This window comes from Pecten maximus, chromosome 2, assembly GCF_902652985.1.
Source record: "Pecten maximus chromosome 2, xPecMax1.1, whole genome shotgun sequence".
NCBI classification, from domain to species: Eukaryota; Metazoa; Mollusca; class Bivalvia; order Pectinida; family Pectinidae; genus Pecten; species Pecten maximus.
The window spans coordinates 4237538-4251754 of NC_047016.1; the positions used below are offsets into that span (position 1 = coordinate 4237538).

Genomic DNA, 14217 nt, shown 5'->3' on the forward strand with positions numbered 1-14217 from the left:
CTAGTGACAACTGTAACATACCGTCCCTAATAAATACTCTGTTAACTAGTGACAACTGTAACATACCGTCCCTAATAAATACTCTGTTAGCTAGTGACAACTGTAACATTCCATCCCTAATAAATACTCTGTTAGCTAGTGACAACTGTAACATACCGTCCCTAATAAATACTCTGTTAGCTAGTGACAACTGTAACATACCGTCCCTAATAAATACTCTGTTAACTAGTGACAACTGTGACATACCGTCCCTAATAAATACTCTGTTAGCTAGTGTTAACAGTAACATACCGTCCCTAATAAATACTCTGTTAGCTAGTGACAACTGTAACATACCGTCCTAATAAATACTCTCTGTTAGCTAGTGACAACTGTACCATACCGTCCCTTATAAATACTCTGTTAACTAGTGACAACTGTAACATACCGTCCCTAATAAATACTCTGTTAGCTAGTGACAACTGTAACATACCGTCCCTAATAAATACTCTGTTAGCTAGTGACAACTGTAACATACCGTCCCTAATAAATACTCTGTTAGCTAGTGACAACTGTAACATACCGTCCCTAATAAATACTCTGTTAGCTAGTGTTAACAGTAACATACCGTCCCTAATAAATACTCTCTGTTAGCTAGTGACAACTGTAACATACCGTCCCTTATAAATACTCTGTTAGCTAGTGACAACTGTAACATACCGTCCCTAATAAATACTCTGTTAGCTAGTGACAACTGTAACATACCGTCCATAATAAATACTCTGTTAGCTAGTGACAACTGTAACATACCGTCCCTAACAAATACTCTGTTAGCTAGTGACAACTGTAACATACCGTCCCTAATAAATACTCTGTTAACTAGTGACAACTGTAACATACCGTCCCTAATAAATACTCTGTTAGCTAGTGACAACTGTAACATACCGTCCCTAATAAATACTCTATTAGCTAGTGACAACTGTAACATACCTGTCCCTAATAAATACTCTGTTAGCTAGTGACAACTGTAACATACCGTCCCTAATAAATACTCTGTTAGCTAGTGACAACTGTAACATACCGTCCCTAATAAATACTCTGTTAGCTAGTGACAACTGTAACATACCGTCCCTAATAAATACTCTGTTAACTAGTGACAACTGTAACATACCGTCCCTAATAAATACTCTGTTAGCTAGTGACAACTGTAACATACCGTCCCTAATAAATACTCTGTTAGCTAGTGACAACTGTAACATACCGTCCCTAATAAATACTCTGTTAGCTAGTGACAACTGTAACATACCGTCCCTAATAAATACTCTGTTAACTAGTGACAACTGTAACATACCGTCCCTAATAAATACTCTGTTAGCTAGTGACAACTGTAACATACCGTCCCTAATAAATACTCTGTTAGCTAGTGACAACTGTAACATACCGTCCCTAATAAATACTCTGTTAACTAGTGACAACTGTAACATACCGTCCCTAATAAATACTCTGTTAGCTAGTGACAACTGTAACATACCGTCCCTAATAAATACTCTGTTAACTAGTGACAACTGTAACAGTTACCGTCCCTAATACTACTTCTGTTAGTTAGTGACAACGTAACATACCGTCCCTAATAAATACTCTGTTACCTTATGACACTGTAAACCAACCGTCCATAATAATACTCTGTTCGCTAGTGGACAACTGTAACATACCGTCCATAATAAATAATCTCTGTTGCTAGTGACAACTGTAACATACCGTTCCCATAAATACTCTCTGTTAGCTAGTGCAACTGTAACATCCGTCCCTAATAAATACTCTCTGTTCACTAGTGACAACTTAACATACCGTCCCCTAATAATACTCTTTTAGCTAGTGTATACTCTCTGTAGCTAGTGACAACTTAATACAGTCCATAATAAATACTCTCTGTTAGCTAGTGACAACTGTAACATACCGTCCCTAATAAATACTCTGTTAGCTAGTGACAACTGTAACATACCGTCCCTAATAAATACTCTCTGTTAACTAGTGACAACTGTAACATACCGTCCCTAATAAATACTCTGTTAGCTAGTGACAACTGTAACATACCGTCCATAATAAATACTCTGTTAGCTAGTGACAACTGTAACATACCGTCCCTAATAAATACTCTCTGTTAACTAGTGACAACTGTAACATACCGTCCCTAATAAATACTCTGTTAGCTAGTGACAACTGTAACATACCGTCCCTAATAAATACTCTGTTAGCTAGTGACAACTGTAACATACCGTCCCTAATAAATACTCTGTTAGCTAGTGACAACTGTAACATACCGTCCCTAATAAATACTCTGTTAGCTAGTGACAACTGTAACATACCGTCCCTAATAAATACTCTGTTAGCTAGTGACAACTGTAACATACCGTCCCTAATAAATACTCTGTTAGCTAGTGACAACTGTAACATACCGTCCCTAATAAATACTCTGTTAGCTAGTGACAACTGTAACATACCGTCCCTAATAAATACTCTGTTAACTAGTGACAACTGTAACATACCGTCCCTAATAAATACTCTGTTAGCTAGTGACAACTGTAACATACCGTCCCTAATAAATACTCTGTTAGCTAGTGACAACTGTAACATACCGTCCCTAATAAATACTCTGTTAGCTAGTGACAACTGTAACATACCGTCCCTAATAAATACTCTGTTAGCTAGTGACAACTGTAACATACCGTCCCTAATAAATACTCTGTTAGCTAGTGACAACTGTAACATACCGTCCCTAATAAATACTCTGTTAGCTAGTGACAACTGTAACATACCGTCCCTAATAAATACTCTGTTAGCTAGTGACAACTGTAACATACCGTCCCTAATAAATACTCTGTTAGCTAGTGACAACTGTAACATACCGTCCCTAATAAATACTCTGTTAGCTAGTGACAACTGTAACATACCGTCCCTAATAAATACTCTGTTAGCTAGTGACAACTGTAACATACCGTCCCTAATAAATACTCTGTTAGCTAGTGACAACTGTAACATACCGTCCCTAATAAATACTCTGTTAGCTAGTGACAACTGTAACATACCGTCCCTAATAAATACTCTGTTAACTAGTGACAACTGTAACATACCGTCCCTAATAAATACTCTGTTAACTAGTGACAACTGTAACATACCGTCCCTAATAAATACTCTGTTAGCTAGTGACAACTGTAACATACCGTCCCTAATAAATACTCTGTTAGCTAGTGACAACTGTAACATACCGTCCCTAATAAATACTCTGTTAGCTAGTGACAACTGTAACATACCGTCCCTAATAAATACTCTGTTAGCTAGTGACAACTGTAACATACCGTCCCTAATAAATACTCTGTTAGCTAGTGACAACTGTAACATACCGTCCCTAATAAATACTCTGTTAGCTAGTGACAACTGTAACATACCGTCCCTAATAAATACTCTGTTAGCTAGTGACAACTGTAACATACCGTCCCTAATAAATACTCTGTTAGCTAGTGACAACTGTAACATACCGTCCCTAATAAATACTCTGTTAGCTAGTGACAACTGTAACATACCGTCCCTAATAAATACTCTGTTAACTAGTGACAACTGTAACATACCGTCCCTAATAAATACTCTGTTAGCTAGTGACAACTGTAACATACCGTCCCTAATAAATACTCTGTTAGCTAGTGACAACTGTAACATACCGTCCCTAATAAATACTCTGTTAGCTAGTGACAACTGTAACATACCGTCCCTAATAAATACTCTGTTAGCTAGTGACAACTGTAACATACCGTCCCTAATAAATACTCTGTTAGCTAGTGACAACTGTAACATACCGTCCCTAATAAATACTCTGTTAACTAGTGACAACTGTAACATACCGTCCCTAATAAATACTCTGTTAGCTAGTGACAACTGTAACATTCCGTCCCTAATAAATACTCTCTGTTAGCTAGTGACAACTGTAACATACCGTCCCTAATAAATACTCTGTTAGCTAGTGACAACTGTAACATACCGTCCCTAATAAATACTCTCTGTTAGCTAGTGGCAACTGTAACATACCGTCCCTAATAAATACTCTCTGTTAGCTAGTGGCAACTGTAACATACCGTCCCTAATAAATACTCTCTGTTAGCTAGTGACAACTGTAACATACCGTCCATAATAAATACTCTCTGTTAGCTAGTGACAATTTCGAGTTACTGTAATCATTATAATTTATCGTTGTGCCATTATGTTTATATTAGGATATTGTTTAGGATCGCAAAAACAAGCTAAGTAAACCACAATGCTAGTCTTGTCTTGCGCTAAATCAAGGTGCAACAATTACGAATTCGCTATATAAATCATGTTGTGTTGTATTTTATCAATGCTACCCTCATCTAACAAAACACACATGCATCCTATTTGTACATCTTATTATCTGTTTTCGTGAGAGGGTGTTAACTTCTGTCCCGTACAAACGTTATCATTCGACGATCCTTGAACATCGTTCCATTCATTGTGAGAAGGGGCTCCGATTGCATACTCTTGTTTACTTTCCTGCCGATTTGCCATTTTTCCGGCTTAAAAGGACCAATATTGCCAACAATACACATATCCTTCTCGATACAGGACAGATTTCCTCAAGCAGGTAACACAGAAATATAATTACCGTAACCATCTCGTCTGACAACGCCATCTGGCCACGAGATTCAGCAACGACCAGATCAATGGAGGTGATCGTATCTCCCGAGACGTCATCAGGTATTGCATTTGACGTGCACGTGCGCCTCACAGGTGAAATCGACATTAAGTTTGATTGACATGTGCACTTGTGAGAAGTGGTTAATTACCAACAAATGCTATGTTTGATAATGGCCAACGGCTGTGGTGAAAGCGATGTTGTGCCTGACATGTTAGAACGCTTCCATTGGGTGGAGCGCCGTGCAGTGGACATTTGAAGCGTCAGAAAAAACGTAACCAACAAAGCTACAGACCTCCGTGTGTCTGGGAACCAGGAAAGGTCCATTATCGAGGACATATTTCCATTTTAACAATTATCAATAATAGTAAAACTTCTGGTTCCAAGTTTTAATCTTGTTTCAGAATCAACTATACTGTTTAATACAAAGGTGTATTAGTATTTTTCTCTCTCGTATACCCTTTTAATGTTTATATTTTCTGTTTGACGGATTTCGTTTAAAATGACCCAATTTATGTTGTGGAAAGATGTACTGTGTACTGTTTTAGCAATGTCCAGCACATAGAAGAATGTGGTGACTTCTGTATGTTTCGTGGTCGCCGAGCAGTGAGTAAATTAGGAATGTTTTGAATCAAAACCTGTCGAGAAATCGATTAGGACTCGAGGCATTGTGAACAGTTATACTGACCATTCCCGTTAAAACATCAAAGGAAGATCTGGCCAATTAATCTCAACAGGCCTGAAACAAAAATAGACAAAACGCTAAATTTATCTCGTTTGATGTTACACCAAATGTCATTTTAACACTTAACACGGATACTAAATTAGTTTAATTACAAGTTTGGTCCAAATAATGATACCCTGACATCGGGGCTGATACCATTTATTCCGGATAATCCTGTCCCACGATCCGGTGTATAGTCTGTACTTTTTATCTGTGTGTCGTTTTTGTTTATCAAAACATAACTTTCTATGATTATAGAATGATAGTTGTCAACACGATAATACTCAATAGTATACTGCTATTTTTTTAAATACAGCACAGCATATAGGCACATACATAGGTTGAGATTCACTCCTTTCTTCTACTGTAAATTTCTGATTTACAATTACTGAAACTATCCTGCTTACTTGCTTTTCGGTTTTGTTGATCCATCGTAATTACTGCGGAGAATACAAATTGACATCAGTTAGATAACTTGTTTCTCGATCCCATCTTTCATTTCGTGTAATTATTAAATGGATTGTTTACTTAACTTCAATTAAAAACGGTTTAAGATAAAATACAAGACGGCTTATAAAGTAATAAATTCTATTACAGACGTTTTATAAAGTAATAAATTCTATTACAGATGTTTTATAAAGTAATAAATTCTATTACAGATGTTTTATAAAATAATAAATTCTATTACAGACGTTTTATAAAGTAATAAATTCTATTACAGACGTTTTATAAAGTAATAAATTCGATTACAGATGTTTTATAAAATAATAAATTCTATTACAGACGTTTTATAAAATAATAAATTCTATTACAGACGTTTTTTTAAAGCAGTACACTGTCTAGGTCATGAACAAGTTCCATGGACAAGTTCCATGGACAACCCACTTTGGGATAGAAAGTATGTCTGTGTACTCAAGCTAGAGAGTGGTATTTCGATAGTTTATATAAAACACTGTATCTTTTCGTCCGTTCGATAACTACAGTCTTGGCACAATGTATTTTTGTTGAATGTTACATATAGATATTTCTACATATCTTATTTTTGTAAAGATAACTTGAACAAATAAAGTTGAAACTTTTAAAAAATTAAAAAGTTGGCGTTTATAAACATCAAAGTCATTATTTATCTGCCTTGATTAGTAAAAGTTGACACATTTATTGTAATTCCAACACCATGCTAATTAAACACACACGGATGAGTAAGTTATATCAGTCTATTTAGGTAACCATGCCGTCACGTGACTTATAAATGTCACCGGACTTAAACTAGATCTAATACAAGTCCGTGATACGTTAAATTTCAATTGAGTGTGTCTATTGTGTTACATTAGAGTAATCAACAATCGAGGAATCTCACGGAAGCGAGAACCTGGATGTTTAATGGTAGCCCGTGACGCCATAATAGGTCTTTGTCCTGCCTTTGTCCTCCCATCCTCACCTGGCCTAAGATGGGGGCGACCTGGTCGGCAAGAAGCCTGCTCGTCCCTCATTAAAACATAACCCTGAGCTATTCAGCATATCTACCACTTCAAAATCACGAACTGAGGAGGGGGATGGAGGAAAAGATCTGGCGACTCTACAGGAAACACACGCTAGTGTTTGTCCTAAATTAAATTCAATACTATCTCAATCCTTCAATGTCTTACGCCAAACTGAGGTGTTAGAATGACGTATTATCCCGAAATCCTGCAAGTGCCTTGAAGACCCAGTATAGCACGTGCACTGACAAATACTCATAGTTTTTGAAGAAAGAATTAGTAATGTAAGTCACGTGGTTTCCGTTATGCCGACATTTGTTCAGCGACTGTCAAAACGAACGCACCCGCCGCCATACACGTGTTTAAAGGTTATGAACTTATGAGGTACCCGTGTAATGATCCTAGTCACACAGATGTTTGGTGATAATTCATGTACTCTTAATTGAAAATAACAATTATTCAATGAAATGCGCTCATGTTAATTGTTTCAATCTAGAGTAATGTAAACGGCTGTCAGGTATCGTAAAGTCATTGTGTCGCCGTCGTGTTACATTGTTACTGGTGACGTGGCTACCTTAGTAGTTCCGTTTTAACACCTCACATAATAAAATTATGTTATCCAACTTCTGGATATTAAGGTGGTTTAATTCTCACTAGCTTATCCATATAATAGCATTGACAATCTGAGCAACAGTTCAGCTAAATTATCTAACTCCATGATTTATGACAATTTTGCATATAGTAGATAAATTCTCTCACATTCGTATCCTGCATTGTCTATTTCAAAGGTCATAGGCTTATGATGCGTGTAGGTCGGCCACATAGGCTTCATGATGAGTGTAGGTCGGCCACATATAGGCTTCATGATGCGTGCAAGTCGGCCACATAGGCTTCATGATGCGTGCAGGTCGGCCACATAGGCTTCATGATGAGTGTAGGTCGGCCACATATAGGCTTCATGATGCGTGCAAGTCGGCCACATAGGCTTATGATGCGTGTAGGTCGGCCACATAGGCTTCATGATGCTTGCAGGTCGGCCACAGAGGCCTCATGGTGCGTGCAGGTCGGCCACATAGGTTTCATGATGCGTGTAGGTCGGCCACATAGGCTTCATGATGCGTGCAGGTCGGCCACATAGGCTTCATAATGCTTGCAGGTCGGCCACAGAGGCCTCATGATGCGTGCAGGTCGGCCAGCTATAATAAAACCGGCCGTCAGAATAACATTGGTCCGTGTTCTCGATTTCTGTATAACAACATCGGACCATGTTCTCGATTTCTGTATAACAACATCGGTCCTTGTTCTCGATTTCTGTATAACAACATCGGACCATGTTCTCGATTTCTGTATTACAACATTGGTCCTTGTTCTCGATTTCTGTATTACAACATTGGTCCGTGTTCTCGATTTCTGTATAACAACATTGGTCCGTGTTCTCGATTTCTGTATAACAACTTTTGTCCTTGTTCTAGATTTCTGTATAACAACATTGGTCCGTGTTCTAGATTTCTGTATAACAACATCGGTCCGTGTTCTCGATTTCTGTATAACAACATTGGACTATGTTCTAGATTTCTGTATAATAACATTGGTCCGTGTTCTCGATTTCTGTATAACAACATTGGTCCGTGTTCTCGATTTCTGTATAACAACATCGGACCATGTTCTCGATTTCTGTATAACAACATCGGTCCTTGTTCTCGATTTCTGTATAACAACATCGGACTATGTTCTCGATTTCTGTATAACAATATTGGTCCGTGTTCTCGATTTCTGTATAACAACATCGGTCCTTGTTCTCGATTTCTGTATAACAACATCGGTCCTTGTTCTCGATTTCTGTATAACAACTTTTGTCCTTGTTCTCGATTTCTGTATAACAACATCGGTCCTTGTTCTCGATTTCTGTATTACAACATTGGTCCGTGTTCTCGATTTCTGTATAACAACATCGGACCATGTTCTCGATTTCTGTATAACAACATCGGTCCGTGTTCTCGATTTCTGTATAACAACATTGGTCCGTGTTCTAGATTTCTGTATAACAACATCGGACCATGTTCTCGATTTCTGTATAACAACATCGGTCCTTGTTCTCGATTTCTGTATAACAACATCGGTCCGTGTTCTCGATTTCTGTATTACAACATTGGTCCGTGTTCTAAATTTCTGTATAACAACATCGGTCCGTGTTCTCGATTTCTGTATAACAACATCGGTCCGTGTTCTCGATTTCTGTATTACAACATTGGTCCGTGTTCTAAATTTCTGTATAACAACATTGGTCCGTGCTCTCGATTTCTGTATAACAACATTGGACCATGTTCTCGATTCTGTATAACAACATTGGACCATGTTCTCGATTTCTGTATAACAAATACTATTGGCCAAGACCAAATATAATTAAGATTAACGAACTAATGAATATAACTTATGTTAAAAAACCAACGAAAATGTGTATTTTTATCAGATTAATTAATGGCATGATCTGTCCTCCTTGATAAGAATGAAAATGTTTTGTTGTGAAACAGTGCTATGTATCAAATACGAACACTAGTTTAATTGTATATATTATATTGTAAATATGTTTTTCTCTATACATCATGTCAATAGAGGAAAAGAGAATAAAATGAAGTTGAATTTGTGGATAACAACCCCATACCTGTATTATTGTAGATAACAACTCCATACCTGTATTATTGTAGATAACAACCCTATACCTGTATTATTGTGGATAACAACCCCATACCTGTATTATTGTAGATAACAACTCCATACCTGTATTATTGTAGATAACAACCCCATACCTGTATTATTGTAGATAACAACCCCATACCTGTATTATTGTAGATAACAACCCCATACCTATATTATTGTAGATAACAACCCCATACCTGTATTATTGTAGATAACAACTCCATACCTGTATTATTGTAGATAACAACCCCATACCTGTATTATTGTAGATAACAACCCCATACCTGTATTATTGTAGATAACAACCCCATACCTATATTATTGTAGATAACAACCCCATACCTGTATTATTGTAGATAACAACCCCATACCTGTATTATTGTAGATAACAACCGCATACCTATATTATTGGTTACTGACGCCATATTAACAGCGTTGATACATGTTTGTTTAATATAAACTGATAATTTGTATAATTTCTTGTGATAAACTGAAGTACATTGGTTCCATTTTATTGTCATTTAGCCTCAACAAAGACAGTGAGTCACAAATTATATTTACAACAATGTCATTTTCTAGGAAAGGATTTATAGAGATAATCATTGGCTTTGTGTTGAGACGGACTAGATTTATGGTTATTTAATACACAGAACAGCTCCGATCCATCCCCTCTCCAATGGAAACTGTTTTTCTGAGTTGCTGTCAATGGGAAGTGCTGTTTCCCAGGTGGGGCATTTTCACAGAGGTAAGTTATACTTGGGATCACGGTAAATATCTTGCCACGAAATTCAATTTCCGATATTTTGTGTATAATTACAACCTTTTGTAAACGAGATTTAAAAATTAACTGGATAATAACACAAATCAATCCCTAATATACCACTCCGACAACATTAGGCTGTTAGACGATAATAGACCGATGGACCTTCATCCCGTAGCTTCGATTAAAATTGCTCTTGCGTTTTATTGTACTAATCAAACGCGCCTGATATTGGTTACAACGTTTGATTCATAAAAACAGATAAACCATAATTACATTGAAATCTGACGCGATATCACGGGACCTTCAAATAAACTAATTCTTCTCGACAGGATTCTCTATCATTTCTTGCAATGCAGATGAAACTGAAACCGCTTGTGCATATTGTCGGTAAAGTGAGGCTTGTGACCCGATGTTTCCGCCTCAGTGATTCCCTCCGTATATTTATTTGTCTCTATTACATACCTATTATGCCAGCAGAGAATCACACGGGATCATAAAATCGTTTTCCTAATTTTAGTCTCTAATTAGGTAGGACAAAATAGCAAGTTACGAAGGAAAACTACACACAATTTTAACCTCGACCAACTGCTTCGTGTAAATTGATACAGGGAGACCAAAATGGACAGTTCAATGGGGCCCCTAAAGGGGTTTCTGTTTTTTCATCATTAGTCACGTTTTAGTGGACAGATTGAAATACGAAAATATAATTAAAATGACGATAATCCAATCCGAGGTAATACTGAAGAAAATGTCAGAACGAGGGGACTTCAGTCAACCTTTGGTGTCTGACAAAACACTTATGATGATCGGTTAAGTGGACCCTTTTATGCGTTAACATGTCAAAGCTAACTCGAGTTCGACCCTGTTTGGGCCTACATATATGCGCGCTAGCAGCCCAAGCTTACTCCCGTTTTAACACTATAAAACTTAACTGAAACGTTTAAAGACGCACGGTCCAAACTTTCACTGGTCTACATGTAGGACGTAAGAATTGTACTCGTTGCCCAATTGCACGATCGTAAGAATCGACTAAATTAAGGACCTTATCTTTTCTCTTCCTTCTAAACGTTCTCTTCCTTGACAATGCCTCACTCTTGGTCTTTAGTTGAGCGTTCTCACCTTGTGAGGAAGACATGCCAGAATCTATTATTATGGTAGTTGCTACTCTCGCTTAATGCTCATCATTTTTGGATTCGGACGACTGGTTTGTCCGTTAGTATAATGTGATCGGGTGAGGTGTCCTGCTGGTGGCTTCAGTGGTGAAGCACGATAAAGTCGACATTTCGTGTTAATGTGATACCTTTCCTTATTTTACACTATGTAAAAAATAGAATATAGAAATGTTATTTGAACCACATCCTCCAAAATGGTATTAACCAGGTTAATAGTCAAAGGTGCTATTCATCCGGAATGAATGAATTCAGATTTTTGCTTTTTTTTCGTTCATTCTGATTGGACAATGCATTGGTATATATCTTCAGATCGTCTCTACCGCCACCCCTTATAGTACAATAAAATCCGAAAGCGCTTTCGAGAACGAAAGCGTGTTCGAGACCAAGACGAAGCAGACACAGTTAGTTTACTAAAATCGTATAAGTGAATGCTACAGGAGCATTTCAGAAAATGGCTTCATCGACAAGTTTCGATAATCTGGATGAAGAAGTGCTGGAGAATTTATTTTTTTCTTCTAAAAATGGCAGCGTTAATACACAACAAGTAATAAAAACGGCAGTTAGCATGCTGAAGACTATCTTCGGGGAAAACACAGTAGATACAGTACAGGATATGAACACTGGTTCGAGAGAAAAATGGAATTATTTAAATGCTGGTATACAGTTAAACAGTTATTGTATGGGTATTTCTGTAAATAACACTTTTATTCTAAGCAACAAGTCTGGAGATTTCTAAGAACAAGTATTAGGCTTTCTGGGAAACAAGTCTGAGACGTTTTAGGACACAAGCCTGTATTCTAGGAAGTAAACATAACGTTTTATCGGAAATAAGCCTAAGGCTTTTATAAATAAGTTAGAGACTTTTTTAAGATACAAGTATTGGATTTATTCGCCTGTTTCTAAGGATACAATCAACTTGGTTTTAAGAAATCCGTCTGTCTTTCCCATTCCCATCCAGACAGGGAAGTTGGATAAAGTCGTCCACGTACCATAAAACATAGGAACATCGGCAACCTGGCGCGGAAATACAAATACGGGCATGTTCACACTCCAGATCTCAACTTCCGGTGACTTTTGACCTTCAGTAGCGGAACTAACACCAATCAAACCAGTGGCGTCGATGTCACCAATATCATTTGTGTATACGTCATTTCTGTCGAAGGAAATTAGCTCGGAACCACAAACGTCTGGCAGGTGAATAGTTTTGTTTGTCAATGGGTTGGTCCATGTTTCTATGACGTCACCGGAAGATGCACTTCGATAATATCCCGAATATTTATATTTTAGCGTCATGAAAGGTTCCTGTTGAGACGCAGACACGTTGAATGCCACTACAGCCGTCCCGTTACCTTCTAACCGATACAGGTTATTCTGTTTACCATTAATTGAGGTCAAAACGGAGCCGTTAAATCGGAATGGAATCTGGTCCTGGCGTTCAAGCAAAGAAACAATTTTTGAATCAACTTCTGGCAGATTTACGGTTGGATGTACGCTTGAATTTACCATTGGTATAATGATGTCCGACATGTTTGCAGCACGCCGAGAGTCAATTACACTCTTAAAGACCGACCACGTGGTTTCATTTGGTACTTCATACCAAACTGGTGCATCAAGGAACTTCAGGAGTCCTCTTGAATGTACCAGCGTCAGTATGTCCTCAGCTATACAAGCCAATCCGCGGGAACATTTCCAGAAGAAGGTGTTGTATATTAGACGACCTGGTGTTTCTCCCATCTCCATCCAGGGGAGGAACTGACTACTCCTCTGCCACGTACCGAAACACGGCACGCTATCTAAATGGGTGGTGGCCAGAGTCGTGTAGTTGGTGAAGTAAGTGGCCAGTTCTGTACCATTGTACGTATCTCCAGCTGAAAACTTTGGATACTTTAACGTGTCCAGTACATTTGGATAAGAAAGGTCAATGTTTAGTTCAAACGCGACCTGATCTGAGGCTGCACGGACAGTATTGAGGATGTCACCGAGAACAAGAACGCCGTTTACTGGGTCATTTTGTACGACAAACACTTCATTGGGATTAGATGTAATTGGGTTTACCCAGACTGTCAGTATCTCTGACGTCACCGGGTCTCGATAGACAACCAACTCCACTGATAGGGATAAGTAATTCCCTTCCTTCTCAGCTATCTTACGGTTTATGTTATAACCCTCAAAGTTAAATATCTTCTTTGCGTGTTCCCCTGGAAGTCGGTAGTAGACGGTTCCATTGATGTAGCTGACAGTACTGTTCCCTGAAGACAGGGAACCGGAAACTCGAACGAAGGATTCCAAATTCGTTTTAGGGTCGTTGATGTCGAAGCTCTGACACAGATTCAAACATACTAGGGACCAGACGGTCACGTGAGCTATTTGTTGATATATATATTCCATTTTAGGGACCTCTGAAATAAATATGAAATAGCATTAATTTTCTGTATGAAAACCAATCTGTGCAGATTTCTACTGAAATATTCGTGTTTGATATAGTACAAATGTTTCAATATATATATATAAGATACCAAAAGTTGTATACATGTACTAAAATAACAGATTTCAACCAATCTTCTTTTCTCCTCGGTGTTGCGTATAAAATCATTTCATCTCGACTGGTGACCAAAAAACGTCTGTATTACTAGAAGTTGGGGAAAAATCACGCTGATTTTCATACTCTGATGAAGGAAGGGGGATAACTCGTATTATCTGAC

General features: G+C 37.9%; 1 protein-coding gene across 1 annotated transcript; it reads right to left on the bottom strand.

The window, feature by feature from the left end:
* Nucleotides 1-12320: 12320 nt before the first annotated feature.
* On the bottom strand, nucleotides 12321-13908 carry LOC117314545. The gene has a single exon (XM_033868613.1). The coding sequence runs from the start codon at nucleotides 13901-13903 to the stop codon at nucleotides 12401-12403; it is 1503 nt and encodes a 500-aa protein (XP_033724504.1). The 5' UTR covers nucleotides 13904-13908; the 3' UTR covers nucleotides 12321-12400.
* Between the last annotated feature and the right edge of the window lie 309 nt (nucleotides 13909-14217).